A 20738-nucleotide genomic window follows, 5' to 3' on the forward strand; every position below is an offset into this window, starting at 1 on the left:
AGGGGAAAGTTCCCCCCACCTGTCATCTGTGGAGCCATAGGAGCAGGGGACTGCTTTTAAGCATCCCTGAGAAATAATTAAGAAGAACAAATCCAGAGTCAATCAGCATTTGATTGCTCCATAGGAATCCACATTCTTGTTTGTGAGAGCTTGTGTTTTGAGGAAGGGGTTGTGGAAAAACTAGAAAAGTAAAGTAAATTAGAGAGATTTAGAAAATATTCGTTTATGCGTGCTGAAAAGAAAATCTCGGGCTGCACCAAGAAGGAAGCCTTGTTCATGCCCTGGGAAATGTTATACAACATGAGGGGTAATTGGATTCAGATGATATTTTGTGGTAAACTTGTTTTGGCATGTGATAAACTTTCTTAATTTTGATTATCAAGGTTGTTCTTATGCTTTTTCTGAGAGGCAAAATATTTTATTATCAAGGATTAATTGTTGCTCTCTTATCTAGTTATTACGGGTACTGGATGATTTCCTGCTGTTTTTTCTCCTTGCTCTCCAAAAAAACAAAAATATGTCTAAAACACTATACAAGCTTCTTCTTTTATTAAAAAATAGAAAGCATTTTCTACTACAATAATCTAAGAAATGTAAAGTTATATAAAGGATTATTAGATCACCTAATTAGAACATTTTAAAGCTATATTAGTATTTTGGGAAGCTTGGGATGAATGAATATCGTCTGCTGGACTGTTGCACACTTTAACACATTAACTGTTTTGGGCTCTAGTTCCTTCCTTCTTCTAACTCCTCTATTAATCTTACTTCTCAAATGTGTTAAGTCTGGAAATTAGCTGGTGGTCATTGTCAACTCTGAAGAGTCTGAGAGGTGTGTAGTAGTTTAACAGTCAAAAGAATGAGAACGGTGCTGTGGCTCTGACCCGTCTCTGCTGGTATAAAACCAATGGATGTACTGTAATGTGGGCCAGACTAAGTTTCATTTCTTAGGACAGTAAGCTGGGTCTCAAAAGACTTGGCTTTAAATACTGATTCAGTCCCAAGGGTTGTATGTAGTTGGCCACATTTAATTCATTCCATCCCTAGTGTTGTTTCATTATCTATAAAATGAGGACACTGCTTAATGGTATTGTATTGTCCTGAAGATAAAGTAAGGATAATAGGGAACTCCAGTACAAGTATGCTGTAAATTGTTTTTGTTGACTCAATGAATGGATTATTTGTCTAAGAACCTGGAATGTCACCTAGCATCTGCAATTAACTTAAGAAATTTACACATTCTGGACATTAAAAACAAAAAGGAAAGAAAAGGAAAACAAAACCACTAAATCTTCAACACAACTACAACCTGCTAATTGTCCTGATTTGGATTGCTAGGTAAAGTAACCTGTAAACTTCCACATGTTTACTACTTTTTCTATTCTCATTACTCTCTCCCCTACTTTTCTATTCTCATTACTCTCTCCCCTTGCAACACTTATGAAGGGACATACTGGATGGTTTTGCCATTTTGTTTAGTATTTTGACAGATCTGCTGCTGCATGATTATTACTGTGACTTTTGTGATAATTTGTATATGGCTTTTTTTAGAGCAGGAAAAATAATATAAAAATTCTCAGAAGGCAGAATATCCTCTATAACAGTAGCTTTAGTTAATAGCTTTAGCAATAGCTTTAGTCCTCTATAGCTTTGAGTTAAAACCCCACTTTTGAGCAAGAGGTGCCTTTAAAAATCTATCTACACTTAGTCCCATGTACATCAAGAGTCATCAATGATTTGTGGGCCAAAATTATTTGGGGGCCAAAAATCCTCCATACTGGTCATAGTTTTAGTTCCAGGTCTTTTTTCCTTCTAAGTGTTTTTCCCTGCAAGTATCAACTTTGTGTTCTTCCAGACTATTAATAACCATGGGGACTCACATGGGCAAGCTTTTTCTTCCCTAGGATCTCACTGACTTTGCCCTTTACCAGACAGATGAGCTTTGCCAGCTGCATGTTGATTCTCTAATCTTCCTGAGCAACATATGCCATTAACTCAGTTAAAAAAAAAATTAGCTTTTTTTTTTTTAAAGAAAGATTACTTAGGGAAGTAAGACAGTTTTTCTCATGAAAGTTGGTTCCATAAACATGTTACCCTCACTACACTGTGCAATAATGAGTAGCTTTTAATGTGCACTTTTTGCTACCAAATCTGAAGAGCTGGCTCCTAAAAGTTGATTTTGGCTGAAAACCAAGTACCTCCTATCCTAACAAGATGCATACTTCTGGTGCAGAGGAGTTGTTTTAGCTGATCCTTCAGTTTGATCATCAAGCATAATTACTTCAGCAATATCAACTGAAACTTTCAACATTACAGCACTGATTGAGTAGAATGACTGGTTTTCAGGACAGGTGTGATTGCTTCACAAGTTGACTTCTTGTCAATAACTGTGATTGACAGCAGAATAACCCTTCACACCACTTTATTTCATGTATTATCCAATGGAGTTGCTTGTAATTACATTGGAGTTATTGTCAGTGCCTTACTAGAAATAGCTGTAAGGCTGAAAACCTTAGTAACAGACATGTTAAGATATTGTGAAGTAAAACATTCTGTTTGGAAGGACAGAGAAGCTTCTCCAGTGGTCTGGGAAGCAAGGTTTCTTCCTGTGCATTCCTCTCTGTTGACTGAAATAAAGTAGGCATCGAAAGCTTTGATAGCTTCTAGAAAAGACTGTCATGGCTTGTGAATTGAAACAGTCCAAGAAAGTATTCTTCAGAGATGTTCCTTGTTATAACTCCATCTACCAGACAGCACGGGTTTTGCTCACCTTATGTTAGCTCTGAAGGTGCTGACACATTGGATCTATTAAAAAGTTGAAGTAGTTAAAGACACAAGCCATGTGAGAGCATACAACAGATAACAAACTCGCTGCTCCTCTTTAGTTAGTGTGGAGTTAACCTGCCAAGAGTTCCAGTCTATGAAAAAGCTGGTTTATTAAAAACATTTTGCATTTAATTAGAAAAAAGTGTATTTCCCTTGCAAAGCATATGTACTACTTTTGTATTTGCTATTGTCAGTAATTTTTTCACATGATTTTATGAAATGCAGAGCTGTGCATATTTCCTGAAAAGTTTTGCAAATACTGTTTTACCTAACAGTGGCTAATCTTGCCTATTCTTTATTCTGTCATCATTATAGGAGGAAATAGTAACAATTTCTGTATTAAACCTGCCTAATACTTTGCAGTATAAGAGAGATTCATGACCTTTGCAATAAGTTTTCATACTTCCTTTACTTGCTGCAGTTTGATACTTGGTAGTGGGAAGTAGACCTGAAGCTACAAAGCTGCCTTTTGTCACCCATTGCATTCCTCAGGCTTTTGAAGAGTTGTCACTGAAAGGCCATTTTTCTTTTTCCCTTGTTTCCACAAAGAGCTTGACAGCTTGCCAGGGTGTCTCTTGGACCCTCAGAGGTATATAAGCATGGCTGTTACTGAAACAAGAGTAGCAGTGTGTTCTTTACTAAATCTTGGAGGTGCTGGAGTTGTCATAATGTTCCTCTGCCATCTCCATCTAAAGATTTAGGATTAGGGAAAAAAGCAAGACTGTAACACCCTTTCCGTGCCAGTACTAAGGGCTTGTCCCACTGACCCAATTCCTTGCCCTGAAATGACACCACCTGAAGCTGGAGCGACCCCAGGTTCTGGAGGAACTGAGAGGAGAAAGAAGATGGAACTGTCATTCTATTCTGCATTCATGCAGCCATCACTCTGTGCTCCTGAGGAAGTTAGCTGCTCTGCTGCTAGCTAATGTGGGAGCTCATCATGCAGCAGTAGTCTTGGAGACACGAGTGAGGAATTAAAGAGTTGCTGATGACAATGTGGTGTAGAGGATTCAGGGGTTGGGGGGAGAGAGGAGTCTTTGAGGAGACAGCCACTGAAAATCCTTGCAAAAGCAATATAATATTGGGATTTTTCTCAAGGTACTGATGCTGGCAAAAGTCAAATTCTTAGGCTCTGGAGTTACAGTTGTTGGTAAGATTTCAGCCTTGATGATTCCTGTCTTCAGGAATCTACACATTTTAAATACAAGGTTTCATATAGAACCATAAACCTGGAATTTCCAAATTATTGGATGTGAAGTTCTGTAAACTAGGGATTAAGTTCTTTTACAGGATTTTGCTGTTTGAAATAATATTTTTCTGTGTGAAAGGACTACTTAGGGCCTCTGGATTTGTTGCCACTCCCTGCATTAAATCTATTGTACCTGTGTTGTCAAGCTTAGCACAGTAATTTTAGTGTAATGTTGCAAGCTAGATAATGTATCTAATGCATAGCAGAAGGCTGAAATAATATAATTCAGGATCTTCATTTAATGATATACTGAGGAGTAGAAATTTAAATGGGAAAATAAAGTATTTTGATAACCTTGAATACTTTTGTCAAGAGAGAACGTTGAAAGCCTGGCCCATTAAAGCACTGCAGAAAATAACAATTGATTTAAGTGAACTCAGAATTTCAGTCAAGATGCTTTAAAATTTTTAGAGTTTTGTTAATTGAAATTAATTAAATTGTTAGTGCAAGCATGAGAAGAAGGCAGCTTAGTTTAAAATGCTAGGATGGAGGCATAGAGGTAAAAAGAAAAGTAAGGATGGTGCATTTCATTATTAATTCAAGTTAGTATGGTTTTGCAGTAAAAAGTTTTAAATTATCTTGACATTACATCATGGCACAGATGATGCACTTTTGAAATAAAACATTGTTCTAAGATACATGGTTGGCTGGTTGTGAACATCCTCAGATTAGTGGGAGGTGTTTCTTCTGTCTGCAGCACAGTCATCTTTGTGGCTTTACAGTGTAAGTTATTCTTCAGTCAGGGTCTGTTGAGATGCTGTTTGTTAAAAATTGGTCAACATTTCCTGACATCATTGAGTGAAAGCAAATTTCTGACCCTTAACCCACTGACACCATTTTTTGCTTCCCTTGAAAAGCCTGTAACATGAAAATGTTTGACCCCATTTTCAGTTCTTCATAGAAGGTGTCAAATTTAAAAGGCTAGTAATCACTTCCTCAACCTTCTGTTTCGCTGAATAAAGTTTAAATGAAGCACATCCAAATTGGGACCTTAATGTATGAATGTCTTTCCCTTGTCTATATGTATGCTAACAGAACTTATGTAACAGGCATGTTCTGTACACCTTACCAGACCAAAGAAATCCCTGTTTAAGGGTGTATTATTTCCTTAAATCTAATTTCTAATACTAAAACCAGCATAAAAATTGATAAACTATTTTTCTATCTAATTTCTAATATTAAAACCAGCATAAAAATTGATAAACTATCTCTGTGCTCCTAGACTCTTGTGTATAAAGATTCCAGGTAAGTCTAGAATGTGCTGTTGTGCTCAGCATGAGATAGAATTTTTTTTTTTAATTAGGAGTTTTATCTTTTCACTAGACCAACTGATGGCTATTTGAAAAACTTAGACACGTTTGCCTGTACAGCCCCATTTTAGGTTTCCAGTCCTTTGGTGTGTTTGATGTCCTTGCCTTGACTGGAAAGTTTTAGAGGATCTTAAATAAATGCTGTAGCTCTTACAGATGTCCCGAAAAGCCCTGTTTGGGCTAAGGTCTTGCTAACTAGCTCCTGGGTAGCCTCATTGTTGCATTAGCCCTTGGCAGGTGCAGGGAAGCTGTATTCTGCTGTCTGTCCTTCTGCTCTTCACTCCCTTTACCAGCATTCACATGTGTCCAAGGGTGTAGACTTTGTGTTCAAATGTACAAAACAACAACAGGAAAAAAGCACTTTGGTTGAGTACTGATGCTGTTATGCTGAACCTCACTAATGATGAATTCCTCAGATTGATTGCACCTAAATAGATGTTTTCCAAGTCTTTACTTGCTTTTTTAAAGAAAATTTTATTAATTCTATGAGACTAAGAGACCATTTATTTATTTCTTTTCTTGAATATAGTTAAGAACTATGATGTATTTAGTCTTGGATTCTGCCCTATGTTCACTGAAGTTTTGCTTGATATGCATGGGAAAAGATGTTTCCTTTTATGAGTCAAGGCTATTGCTTAATAAATTGTCTTATTGTCTTAAGTGGTCATCCTATTCTTAAAGAACGTTTCCAAGATACTGGAACAAATACAGAAATGAGATTATTGTTTCATAGAAATTAAAGAATACATGAGCATTTGTCTGCTTAATCAGCCCTATCATTGAAACAGCATCCCTTTGTTCTTGCTTCTTGGCTACAGTGCTAAAGTAGAGCAGGACATGCAGGATTTTCTCAGCTGACCTATAAAGCTATCAGAGTCCCAGATTTAAAAGTGGGACATAGACAGCCATACAAATATTTTTATAATCTTTGCACACAGGCATTTATATAGGAAATCTGTTTACCAATCACAAGTGTCCATCTATAAAAGGCTGGGATTTATTTCTTTTCATAAAATTATATAGTACTTTAGAAGTATTGTCATAGTGGAAGGATATTTCAGTGGAGAATAGGTTTGAATGGAACCTGAGGAAGTTGTGTGGTTAAGAGTCACTCCTACCCCTCTTTCCAGAGCCAGGGAGCAAAACTGGCTTGCACTGGGATCCTGTGTAAACCTGAAGAAAGTGAGGACTTTGTAAGTCCTGGGGGTGGAGGAGAACATCAGCAAAACAGCACAGCCCAAGAGACAGTAAAAACCTGCTACCATGGATCAGTCCTGAAGCCTAATGACAGTGGAAGAGACTGTAGGAAACAGAACCATCTTTACAGGAATGCTTGTGTTACTCTGGTAAACTTATTAACATCCCCCCAAGACATCAGGATGGGAAAACATTTTCCATTTCCCAAGATGGGAAAACATTTAGTACCCAGTCAACTCTGTAGGACTTTTGTGTCCCAGTTTTCAATGGGTTTGGGACATAACAAATGGATACCTTCAGTAGTTTCAGCTTTGCCTCAGGAGCAGTGAGGCCACTCACTGTCTTGATCATTAGTAGAGGGGGGAGGAGAGAATTCATTGTTGGATAATTTTTTGCCACTTATTTTGGTGCTTCGTTTAAAAAAAAAAGTTTTCTTTATAAGGAAATTTTCACTTTAGTGCTAGAGGCAGATGATGTGCATTAGAATAAATAATACACTGTACTTGAAAAATATTACTTGTGTGTTTTAAGGTTTGCTCTGTCAGTGCCCACTACTGAGGAGTAGTAGATGTTACTTGGAATATATTTGAAATAGATCTAATAATCATTAATTTTTAAGGGTCATAAATGGAAAACCTTAAATGATTAAAAGACCTAAACAAGGACTTTTTTCCCATAGTTAGACCTAAAATTTGTATTTGGTTGACTACTGTGAACAGTGTAGGAGACAAATACCTGTTAAGATTGCTTGTATCTGTGAAGTGTTTAAACTTAGCAGAATTAATGAAGCATTCCTGTTAGAAAAAGTGCTACATGTGGTACATTATTATTACAAATTATGAACGTTTTCCAGAAGAAACAAACAAAAGGACTGGCTAATCTTGGCAGAAAATCATTAACTATGAATGGTATCAATATATGCCAAGGATGTGTTCCAGACCAGGTTACATAAAAGTTCATGAAGAGAAGACCCTGACCTGCTTGAGCTACATGGCTGCAAGACCTTTTTCATATATTTAATGTTTTCTTGCATAAATTAAAGCTTCAGGTTTTCTGTACCAAGTCTTTTGGGTTACTTTATATTAGTTCTTCAGAGATTAAGAGTATCTGGCAGGAAATATAAAGGGTTGAACCCCAGCATATGAACTGCTAGAGAATATAACAATTGATCAAAGTTAAAGTAGTCTCATGTTTGACTGGCCCAATAATGCCATCCCACAGAAAACTATAACACCATCTTAGGAGTTTCCAGTGTTTATACAGATGTAACATTTAGTTGGTACAGTGTTTGTCTTTCTGAATTCTCAGAGGGTTTAAAATGCACTCTCTGTACACTCTATAGTGGCTCTTCTCTCACACACTGCAGGTGATGAAGGAAAAACAGTTTTGAAGTTTGCTGTGTCACATCAGGGAGATTTCCCAGTTCAGTTTTGCTGTCAGGGAGAATACTAGATTACTAGATTTTACCTTTATTTTCATTAAAAGGAAAAGGTCAGTCTAGATAGAGCAGTTAATAATGTCATAATGAGCGGTGGCCCAGCCTCTCCCTCACAATGTGATGGACAGTGAGCACTGTAGAAAGCCATGAAAACTAAGAGAGCTGCAATTCTTTTGGCCTCTAGATAAGCCGTCTCCAAAAGGATTTGCTATCATATGAAAATGAGTGAAGAGATACTGTTAAATGAAGATTTCATTCTTCAATTAATAAGTAATTTCCATTCTGGAGTAGATAATTTATGCCTACTACCCAGGCAGCAATTGTGATTAATATGCTGCATTAGTTGCCTGAGTAGATAAAATCTCAACAGCTAAAGATCTTGTTTTCATGCAGATAAGGCTAATAGGGAAATCAAAGGAAGATAAAACCTTGAGAATGTGATGTAATGCACAGAGCAAGTTATACCCTGTCAAAACTGTAAAGCCTAAATGAAATGTTATCAGATTTTCCTGTAAGGGAGCTTGCAAGAAAGGGTTATATATTGGGAGACCTCAAGCTCCACACCTGTAACAGGATGGAAATGGAGTTGACCAATTTTGGAAAATGGAGTGTGATGGCTCATTTCTTTATTTCCTACATAAGGAGAGCAGTTGTTTCTTAAGGACACCCTGTGTCTCATAGGCACCATGGGCCAAACACCACCATTGACAGCAAGTGGGGTTTGGAGTCTCAGATTAATTGCAACAACCAAGAGGCTTTTCTTAGTGTTTTCTTTAGTCCGAATCCAGTAAACTAAACTCTGTTTAAAGAATTTTGTATCTCTTAGACTTATATATTAAAATTAAGTTGCTTTTTGCATTTGTTCTGTTAAATTATAAAAAATAAAGAAAGTTTTCCTAGGGTCATCTAATTTAACTTCACTTACTACATAAGTCTCCACACTCTTGTATTCAGCAAACTATGCTTATTATTAATCTGTTCTCAACACCTTTTCCAAAGTTGTATCCCCCAGTATCCCAGACACATATTTATCAGTGTTGCAAATCCTTAAATCCTTTTTTACTTTTTTCTTTTTTTTTTTTTTTGTTTTGTTTTGTTTGCTTGTTTGTTTTGGTTTGTTATTTTGACAAAAAAGCTTCTTCTCACTGGCAAATTCACACTTTCATTTTAAGATGCATAGTAAATCCATATTTGGGTCATACAGAACACTAGGATGGATGGTAATGAGCAGTAACTAGAATGCATGCATGTAATCTGAAAAACTATTCTCTCATAAATTAATGTTTTGGTCCACAATAGATTTAATCTAAAAAAGTATATTAATGAGAGTTTTATGAAATAGAAATTTTGGGTTTTTTCTTTCAGTATATAGAATCATTAAGGTAGAAAAGATCTCTAAGATCATCAAGTCCAACTGTCAAATATCATGCTGTTGTTTTCTTTTTGTACATGAGATGTAGATGATACAAAGTATTGTTGCTGTGGGACTCAGTTGTCAAGTAGGATTTTAATTTTTTCAAAGTTTTGTACTCACTCTTCTACACTTGATTAAAATTAGGATCTTTTTTCCCTCATTTTAACTAGCTTGCACCATTTGGTTAAACATATGAGCCATTAGTCTTCTCCTTAGTATTTATTTGGTTCTCAATTATCTGTCTGGAATTGTTCTGAAATATGTGGTAGCAGTATTATTGCAATGTATCTTTGATCAGCTGAATGCCCTTTAAGCTATGTTGTAAGCAAATATTGTGTAGGTTTCTGACATAACTGTGAATATTTTAAATGCTGGGCTGCCAGGGTGCGAATTGGATTTTGAGAGTTTAATTTTGGTTTATAGAAAGCATATCTCCAGATTTTACCCTTTTAAATGTATTATGTTAATGCATTGTTTTTAAATGTGAAGCATTTTGTCTTAATGTGGTTATACAGGTTGAGAAATCATGCAGAAACAAAAAACAGAGCAATTGAATACAGCAAATTTTCATTAGTTATCCTCCTTCTTTTGTAGATATTTGGGCTATTGGCTGCATATTTGCTGAACTGTTGACTTCAGAACCTATATTTCACTGTCGCCAGGAGGACATCAAAACAAGTAATCCTTTTCATCACGATCAGCTAGACCGCATTTTCAGTGTAATGGGATTCCCTGCAGGTAATTTATTTTCATTAAAGCAGCAGACATAAGGCTAGTGAGTTGTTTGTTGGTTTTTTTTCCTAAAGGAAATTACTAGTTGTTTGTATAGGTATGAAGAAACTGTCAGTCTGATGGATTTGGAAATGCTGGCAATTAAGGAACAGTAGCACTGGCCAACAAACAGGAAGTCAACTCCTGTAGTTATTTCTTCCTGAGTATTACTTAACCAACACATTCAGAATTGTAAATGATTTTTCTTTTTTCCACACTACCGAAGATAAAGACTGGGAAGACATAAGAAAGATGCCAGAATATCCAACTCTTCAGAAAGATTTTAGAAGAACAACGTAAGTAATGATCATGTAACAACAGCTCACTGAGTGTGGGGGAGGCAGAGATCAGCTCCTGTGCTCTGACTTCTTGGGGAGGGGATTTTGAAGTATTTGGGCTCTAACCTCTAACACTGTGGCAGCTGTCCTGTTTGAATTAGCTGGTTTACATGAATGGTGTTCTCTCCCTCAGCTGCTTGTTAAGAACATGAACTGAGTGGCCTCCTCATTTCTCTAGAAGGGGTTGCCATAAGTGTAATTTAATCTATGGCAGGCACAGACAAATGAGCTTCCTTAACCCATTTCTATTACATATTCAAGATAATGTTGTTCATTTTGTGTGAGGAAGAATAGGGAAGCACTGGTATTTTTGACAAGTGGATATGTGGAGGCAGCAATGTATTGGACAGAAATTTCTATTGAAGGTAACATGTTCAATAGATTGCGATTCAAAGCCTGTCCAGCATCTGAGAATTTTCCACTTTTACTGTTTCCTTGTGCTTTGGCTAAGTTAGTCGACTGGTGATAATAGATTAGAGCTGGTAAGGAGTCACAGGGACTCCTTAAAGTAAGATAGAGGATATAGATTTGGGAGTTTTGGATTCTGTTTCCAGCTCTGACATGGATTCATTACACTGGCTTTACACAAAATATGAAGCTTCTTTTTTTTTGAAAATGGCTGTAGATAACCTCTGGAGCTGTAAATTAAAGGCAAGGCACGTCATAGGTATTTAGGGCAGTTTTGAGCTTGGGAGCTGTAAGGACTATGTGGTTTTCTGGAGGCTGGGGAGACAGAATGGTAATCTAACTGCTCTGCCAAGTACTAACCAGAAACAATAGCTTAAATATTGAGCTGTGATGAGCTGCTGAATGCTTTCTGTGGCAGAGTTGCTTTGGAAAAATATAGTATCAGCTTTAAGTTGTGTCTCTGTCATTGTCCTTATCAACAGCTTATCCATATAGCATAAAAGTTGCATGTTTCATGGAGATAATCTTTACACAGTTGATAGCACTCTTGCTGGTGAAAAGCACACTTTATGTGTGCAACTGCTAGATGAATATCTGACATGTCTTCTGATAGCAGTTCTTCTTACAGTTTACTTCCTGAGGGTTGGGAGATGTTTCTGTGGTCACTTGATAGAATTCCATGGTTTTAATGCACTATTATTTCAGACATATTTTTCTTTAACATATTTTTCAGATATGCCAATAGTAGCCTCATAAAATACATGGAGAAACACAAAGTCAAGCCTGACAGCAAAGTTTTTCTTTTGGTAGGTGCAACTTGAAAATTGCTGTGATGACAGGAATGAAATTGCATTTCTGAGGGTAATATCTGTGTCTGTTTTCCTATCTTATTCTAATGAACACCAATGTTAAATAAAGCTATTTATCACTAACTGGCCATTTTTGAAATGTGTTTTCTTCATACACCAATTGCTTAAACTGCTGGAATTGAAGATCTGAGAATCTTCTCTTGTTAAGATCTGCAAGACACTTGTATACCCAGCCTTACCTTTAGGTCTGCTGTGCAAATAAGAGAGTGAGTATAATATGTGTCTTGATTCTGTGTGGCTTCAGAGACCTAAAGAGCCCCCAAAAGCTAAAGAGTTTTGTGAAGAAAGGGAAGAGGAAAGGAGAAATTTATTTCCTGTAGTAATTTGGTTTTCTTTTTCTTCCTTCTAACAGTAGTCCACCACTGTTCTGGGGATGATTCCAAACAAAATCCCTAAACATATATTTGCTGGTTGCCTAGTTGAGTCATGCATTGTAGGCCAACACAGGGTTGCTCTGTCTAATACAGCACAATTTCTGGATGTCTCTGTGATGACTTAGTGCTGTCTAAATTTAGGAATGAAGTTCAAAGTGACTTTGCTAATGCTGTGTACAGGGAGCTCTGTAATGAGGCTCTTGGTGCAGCTTGACTTTCAGTGGTCTGTTTTCAGTTACAAATTCAGCATAGCAGTCATCTCTCTATGTCCTGGAAAAGATTTGCTCTTTGACTCATTAGTTGCTGCTGGATGATGACACAAATAGCTGTGGAAACAGAGTAGGTTGGTCCCAAGTGGGTGGAAGGGAAGAATTTCCATAAGAAGAGTGAGACTTGAAGAAAAATGAATTCAAATTTCTTAAACTCAACTTACTGGGCACACACTGGAATCACCTGGAGGGTAAGTCTAACTGAAAAGATGACAATTGTAGGAGACATCATTAGTTAGCACATGAATTTCCATGTTTTCCTACCAAAAGTGGAGTCCACCAGAAAACCTGCTTGCTGTCAGCTTATATTACTAATTCTCTAAGGCTGAACACTGAGTTCAGAATCATCTTGGGTGGGTTGGCTGCTTTTCCCAGGGGAAATATTAACCAGATCTCTGAAGAACCACAAAACAACCATACTTTGCCCTTCTTTCTGAACATCGTGGCAAAGGCTTAGTTCTCTAAGTAAGGTAGTTTGTTAGATTTTTCTCACAGCTCAAGGAGTGAGTAAGGGTGGCTTAATGATCAGCTACAGAGGCAGAGGCTGATCTCAAATAGGTCAGTCTCCCAAAGCTCTGAATAGGAATGCCCACTAGTATGAGATACCTTCCTGATATATCATTGCTGTACATTGGAGGTACATATATTGTGAAGCAGACTCCTTAAAACTCCTTGTTCATATCCAAGGTAGTTATTTTTGTGAGATGATCTCCATCTTGCAGGGTGACCTCTGAAGATGTTTGCTTTGTAGCAGTCATTGATTGTGACTGTGCTAATGAGTACAGGAAGTGTGGTTCATGGGGAACAGATGGCATCAAGTAGATCAGTGCAGGATAGCAAGTGACTCTTGACAAAGAGAATGATATTATGCCATTCTGCTGATTGACATTGAATGATAATGTCTACATGAAGGGCAGAATGTTTTCCATTCAAGAAGAGGCATCTGTTCTTGCTGTCCTGGAAAAGTTGCAAGCATAGTATTCATAGCTGTCATGTCAGGCCAGTAGAGCCTAAGAGCTTGAGACCTGCTGGGAAGTATGAGATTTTGATGAAATCGAGTCTCATTGGCTTTGTTTCCTATGTTGTCTTAGCAGCTGCTGCCCTAAAAACAAGTTGTCTCCAGACTTTTTTTTAAATTCATTTTCCCAGAAGCTACAGATAATCAGAGTTTCTCAAAGTTGGTTCACAGTAGCATCACCAATAGGCAGATTATCTTGCTGGGAGTGATATTGTGTGTGGTATTACTTGGAATGGGCTAGCTGATTGTATCCTCAGGAGTGAAGCAGGAATGCTAAAGGAAGGAGTCCAGGGGACAGAAGTTGATGCCCTGTGCTCTTCTGTCAACGATGACATCTGGTACCAGGAGTGGCCTTGTACAGATTATGCATTTTTGTCTCTACAAGTCACTGTGGAGGAACTGGGAAATTTGTATAACCTGTAATGGAGCCAGAAGCTGCTCTAGCTGACAAAAAATTTTCATGTAGGGAAAGGTGATTTGAAGTAAAGATACTGAGTACCAAACTGTTGTCTGTATTGTATTGTGTGAGGTCACTATGTAGAGAGCCAACATTTCATTAGATGCACAGAAAATGTAGTGTTAAGAGTTATCTCACCACACAAAAATACCGTAAATAAGTGCCCATTCAAACCCTCCAGGTGTACACAATGCAGGAATAGTTTGAGTTGTATCTCTAGGCAAGCAGCAGAAACCCATTTAGGAACTAGTTGCAAATGAACTGATGGGTGGACAGACAGCCCAAATGGCTGTTTTGCTGTGAGTCTTTAGAGGTTTGTGGCCCATAAAGTATGTGAATAAGTGTTGGGAAGGAAATGGCAAAAGTACAGAGAGTTTTGAGACCTAATCTATCAAGTAAGGTTAACTGCAACTATTGAAAAATTCCTTGTATTTCCTTTCTTGAGGAGGGTGAGTGCTTTTACTGAGGCTGTTTGCTGTAGCATATATATATATAGAATATAGAATTGTATGTCAGGTTTTTAATTCATTGGAATAAAAAGCCCCAAATACCCATGCCAAAATCACATTCTTTTGTTGAATATCCAGGCAGTTTTTGTTGGAGACCTGAAAGAGAGTTTGAGCTGAGATGTCCTTTACAGAAGGAAATTTATTTTCACTACTGGCTTGAATTGAAAGAGTATTGTGTGAGAGCAGGATGCTGTATAATGTGAGCACCCAAATTTCCTGCTGTAAGTTTATCAGAATGTGATAAATAAGTAACTATTTTAAATGATGTGATATGTCTGGAATTCCTATTTTATACTACTAATATATTGTAATCCTCTTTCATAGCCTGCGGCAGTCAAAAGAATTCTAGCTAATAAATTTGTGCTTGTTTTCCTCCTAGCAAGGAAGAAAGGTTACTAGGAAGGGTCTGTTCCTTCTCATTTTTGTACCAATTGGAGTGGGTTTGGGAGCTGCATGAGTAGCAGAGTGCTCTGATTCTGGAATGTTGCCAGTGCAAAAAATGAAGATTTATGGTTTCCATCCCTAAAGCTATCAGTCGTGTTCAGTCCATTCTAACACTTTTTTTCCTTTTGTGTCAGCAGTGTAGAACAGTATAAAAGCTATACATGTACCACAACAAAAAGCTATTATTTAGAAATAATGTTTTATGAACTTGTAATAGCTGAATTTAGCATTGCTTTAGTGCAGGGGTTCAGCCTGAGCAATTAATACTGCCTGATACACTTAACTGTTTAATACGTGAGAAGTACTTCACAACCACAGTACTTTGATGGATGTGCATTGTAGTTCTCGGGAACTTCACTGAGCAAGCAATGCTAACTTAGGCTTGTCTGGACAAGCCAGAAATAGTTTAGCAATCCACAATCCAAGACATACAAGTCATAGTTTGAAAAATGATAGTTTGATAAGCTTTTTGCTATTTTTATTGTTATGCTTTGCAGCTTCAGAAGCTTCTTACTATGGACCCTACAAAGAGAATTACCTCAGAGCAGGCTTTGCAGGACCCCTACTTTCAAGAGGATCCTCTGCCTACATCAGAGTATGTATTCCCTCTTCTGTGAACATCTGGGGTGATTTCTTTCTGCTATATGCTAGTCCCTGGAATGATATGACAGCTGAAAAATTCACAGATACCTACCTATGTATACAAGAAGTAGCAGCTCAGCCATGCTCAGTAAAAACTACAAGTGTCTGTATGTACTGGTGTCAGAACTGAGTGGTCATGAAAAATAACCCAGTACCACAGTAGTGTTGTAATTCTGAACACACTACCAAAGGCAGAGTTACAACGTTACTGCAGCACTGAGTGAATCAATCTCTGCCTCACACAGCCTCACAGAGCACTGGTCTCCATTGCCTGGTTGACTGTGCCTTTCCCTAGGAGTGGGACAGTTCTCTGACCTACAGTCCATTCCCATGCCCTCTTTTCACAGGGTAACAGTATGAGAAAAGTGATGAGATAAATGACTGCCTAAAATCCCACAAATCCCTTGTTCAGAAGGCTTGAGAGAATATTTGAAAAGTTCAGATCACATACTCAGTTCCAGCTGGCGGACTTTGTCAGTTTCTCTTCCCGGTTTTCAGAAGCATGGTGGTGCATGGCATTATGATCTGTATGAACTTGATGCAGGTAGACTTCTACCTTTGCTTTCACTGTTTCCCCAACTAGCAGGCAACACCAAAAGGAAGGAACAGTCACTGGAACAAAAAGGAGTCTAGTTGATACTAGTTGGGGTTTTAAAATTAATTTTTCTACACTACATAGCAACAAGATTAAGAACTGTTTACACCCTTTTAAAAACCACATCATGTTAATTGCATTCTGAATGTTGGCACAGAAATGTAAGAAATTGATACTGGTCAAGATCTACCAGTAATTTTCTGCTTAATGTTTATCTGATGCTATCCTGTGGAGAACTGTAGCTCCCCTTGGATTACAGGATAACATTATGGTAAGGTTTCTGCCATAAACATTAAGGAATGTTCCAAATTCCATTGGTCAGATAAATTTTAAAGTGATCTTTTTTTCCCAAACAAGACCTGAGAAGCTTAGGGAAAGTAACTCTGCAGTTGTGATTGGCAAATAGATTGAAGCCTGTTGTAAGCCAAGACAGGCTCATAAGACATTAATACTCTTTGGATCAGTCCCTTTATTCAGTGAGCCATGCATGTTCCAACTGGGTGTTGTGGAACCTCTGACACTGTGTTTGTTCATTTTACCATCTGGATCAACAAGTGGTCGTTCTGGCATTTGGGCATGTTCAACCATGCCATGATTTCTAAATGACAGCCCTGTGCCAACAGCAAAGAGATCTGACATTACAATCAGCACCTATCTTGGGTATTCACACTGCCACTCACTTGTGGAAACAGGATTTGTCAAATACAAGAAATGTAGTTGTGTTATACACACTTGTTTTTAACACAGTATTAAGTAAATGTATGCCATGTGTACATATTTGTGGACTGTTTACTGTGTTTCAGTGTGTTTGCTGGCTGTCAGATTCCATATCCGAAAAGAGAATTCCTCAATGAAGATGAACCTGAAGAGAAAGGGGATAAGGTATGGTAAACTTCTTGTTTGGTTGGGGCTTTTTTACTTTCAAGTATGCAATAAGAAAGCATCATGGTTCCAAATGAAAACTAATGAAACATGAAGAGTTAACCAAAAATGAAACATGAAGAATTAACAAAAATGTGTTTCCAAGGCAAAGCTCTGTTAAAACTGCTTCTCAGACAGTTGAAGAGTATCAGACGCCTTGGGGTGTCTCAGGTAGTATCACCAGCACAGTTTGCCCTGACCTGTGGGGAATGAGCTGGATGGGCTGTTGGTCAGCTGCAGCCTGCTCTCAGCTGCTGTGTTCCAAGAAGACCTTGCTACCTCCTGCAGCATCACATGAAGAAAATACGTTGTGAGCACACGAAAAGAATGGCATTTTCATTGTATGACTGGCATCCATTCAGCCATTTGAATGTAGATGGCTGTCGGGGTCTCAAATAAATAGTGGCAGCCTGCTTCTGGCACTACATCAGAACATTTCATCCATCTGCATGCAGTTTCCTGATCATGTTGTAAGGGCCCTCAGACAAAGGAGTTATAAGGATTCTGAACTGTTCTGGTAGCAACAATCTGCTCCGAGTATTCTCTCTTTCATAGCCCCATAGACATGAGTGAGAACTTGTTTGTGTGCATAATAAATTCTGGGGTGTTTGCAACATAATCTGCTCTGCTTGGTGCGTGTAGCTCAGCTGTGCTGTGTGACCGCAGCCATTGTCCCATGGTGCTGTGAAGGCTGGACAATGGTGCCACAGTGTAGGAAACAGCGTGTTATTTTCATGGAACAGGGTACAGTGAGGCACCAACAGTGATGTATAGCTAACCAAATGTGAAGAGAACAGTCTTGAACTGTAGTTATCTGAGCATTATGTGAGAAGGGCTGTTGTCTTTCAGAGAAACCATTTGAGGACATGAATATTCTGTTTTCAATTTTCTGCAAAATTTTCTGACAAACTAGGTGAGTTTAAACCTATATTTTAGAGAGCAAATTTTGTTTTCAGAACTGATATTGCAGATTCTTCTTTACTGGGAACAAGTGTTAGTTATCCATGATTTTTGTGTCCAGATGGATTTTTCCAGAGGAGGAAACAGATCCCTGAGCAAAAATAAAATTAAATTCATGATACTAATTTGATTGTAATTTAGTTACTAGTTTTGCTTCAACTCTCACAGCCTCAAAAAACAAAAAGAAACCTTATGAATTAAAATTACTCTGGCTTTTTTATATTTAAGTCAGTGTACTTGAAAGGAAATATCTGTCCTTTCCCTGGGAATGTGGCAGGGGTGATGACAATGGCCTGTTTATATTTAAAACAGCCAATATATAAATGATCTTTGAGATTGTTGAGGACAGTCAGGTATTTATATGCACTCCAAATTAAACTTTTTCTTAGACCATTTAGGTAATACAAGTCCCACATTACTCATTGAATGTAGAAAATGTAGATTACTCAGTGTAGAAAATGTGGAGGTAAAGGCTATTCTGAAAGTTGAATCTGTTCCATGTTTTGTTGCTTTATGATGTTATTGTAAATGAAAGGTTTTATTTTTTTAGACTGGTTTGTTACTGGTTTGTTTTTAAAACCAAAAATATCTGTACAATCATTTGGAAACCTGGAGAAGTTGTCTCTGTTTATTTGGAACTTACATCTGAATTAAATAACATTTAGCATAAGCATCCATTCTTCAAAATGGTTAATTGTTAGTTAGCAAGACTAAAATAAGTGTTTGTTAAACAAAGTGAAAATGTAATTTTATCATTTAAATTCTGGTAGGCAAGTTTCTGCTAGGTTTATTTCTAGGTAGGACTGAAATTTCATTTTGGTAATTTGTGCCTGAGTGGTGATATATGGCAGTGGGTTGCTAAGTGTGGACCTTTCCTGAGTTTAGTCATTTAGGAACTGCCATGAACCAGACTGGCCTGAGGACAAGGTTGTTGCTTCTCAAAAATGCCATTTTTGTGCAGTTAGGTAGTGCAGCCAGGCCCCAGCTGGAGACTGACAGGGCAGTCTCTAGCCAGGCAATAGCAGTAGTAGTTCCACACAAGAGCAAACTTCAGCTAGTCAACTAAATTTTGTGCTAAAATCTGAAGCACAAAACCTGGGACCTACAACAAGTTCTTGCCTTTAATTGTGAGAGTCCCTTCAGTATTTGTTTACACATTAAAAAATTAAAGTTTTTCAGCTCACACAATTATGAAAAAACAGGGGGCCCCCAACTGAGGGAATTATTAGCATCTACTCCATTGATTCAGAAGGCTGAACAATTGCTTTATTAAACTATATTATATTACATTCTACTACACTGTAACTATACTACAAAGAATGCTAAAGAAAACTCATGACTTTCTCATGACAGCCAGGATGCAGCTTTGAGCCAATTGGCCAAGGAAACAAAACAATCCTCAGCAGAATCCAATTGACAAATCACTTCAGGTAAACAATTTTCCCAACACATTCCACATGTGCAAAACAACAGGAGCAGCAAGTAGAGATAAGAATATTTTTTATCTTCTTGTCTCTCTGCTTCTCCAGGAAAAAACCCTGAGAGAGAAAATTGTCCCTCTCTGTTCAGAAAATGTGAATGCCACACACAATAGTAACTACCTTACTTGCACCCAAACACTCCTATGAAAACACAAATTTCAGAATTGTAACACAAATGTACCTTAGTTCTTGGTGTTTTGTTTGTGTAAGTGAAGCTCAAACCATTATTAAAAATAAATTGCTTCTTGATAATTTTTTTTTTACAAGCTAGTTTGATTAACTTTTTAGATTACTGAGGTCTAAATCTCCCAGGAAGTAGAATTTGACTGAGATGGGATTTGAGGACTACGTGCAGGAGGATACATTATGGGTTTTGCTAAATGTGAAATGGAATTTCAGGCCATCTCTTAACTCCTTGAAGATGCAAGTCTTCTTTGTAGTCTTAAATGAACACATCACTGCAAATTTTGTTGGAATGTATCTTGGGAGACTATTATGATGAATGGCATAGATGCAGATCTTTTATGTCATTTATCTGAGGTAACTAAAAGCCTCAAGGTGAAGGGGACATCAAGGATTTTCTGCTAGTGGCAACTGGTTGTCATAATTTCTGAGAAACTAATAAAGTAAGGTTTTAATTAAAAGGCTGCCACACTAAAGTTTTGATCATTATATAAGCAGATATTCTACAAAAAAAAACCCAAACCTATCCTGGAATGTTCCTTACAGTATGTTAGGGGAAAGATAGTAAGGCTTTTTAATTCAATCCATATCAGTTGAAGGGTTTTTTTCATGATGAGCAAGTGATATCTTTCCCAGAGCTGCAACCATGGAGGACAGAGTTGCACTCAGTTCATTTTCTGACCTTCCCTCCACTTCCTCAAATACTCCTTTTAGTCTGAAGCCAGAATAGCTCTCAATATCTTTTGTTCTTGTGTTCTTCTTCTTAACCTTTTTTTCCCTTCTGTGACACTTTTCTCTGTTTATTTTCCTTCTAGGAACCAATGTAGTCTTAATTATCTGGCTTCTCTTCCTTTGCTAGTCTCCTCCTTCCCTTGCCAGATTCTTCTTTCAGCAGTTTCCTCCTCTTTTGTCTTCAACATTTCTGGTTTATTTTCACTTTTCTGTTATTTCAGTAAGATTTTCTGACCCTGTACATTGTGCACTGTGCTGGGCCCTATTCCCTGTACAGCACTCTTTACAAGGTGCTTAAAAGCATGGGATACCAAAATAGTAATGAAACCTGTT

The 20738-nt window shown here is 37.6% G+C and overlaps 1 protein-coding gene across 1 annotated transcript in view; it reads left to right on the plus strand.

Annotated features, from left to right (window-relative positions):
• Positions 1-20738, plus strand: part of CDK19 (cyclin dependent kinase 19) — a 122801-nt gene that overhangs the window by 93507 nt on the left and 8556 nt on the right. Inside the window, exons 7-11 of the mRNA XM_071438513.1 lie at positions 10029-10172; positions 10432-10501; positions 11685-11757; positions 15389-15486; positions 16932-17010. Coding sequence (XP_071294614.1) covers positions 10029-10172; positions 10432-10501; positions 11685-11757; positions 15389-15486; positions 16932-17010 — 464 coding nt within the window. The remainder of the gene's footprint in view (positions 1-10028; positions 10173-10431; positions 10502-11684; positions 11758-15388; positions 15487-16931; positions 17011-20738) is intronic.

Source organism: Agelaius tricolor, unplaced genomic scaffold (assembly GCF_023055355.1).
Source record: "Agelaius tricolor isolate 1412-34295 unplaced genomic scaffold, bAgeTri1.0.p SCAF_1, whole genome shotgun sequence".
Classification (NCBI taxonomy): Eukaryota; Metazoa; Chordata; class Aves; order Passeriformes; family Icteridae; genus Agelaius; species Agelaius tricolor.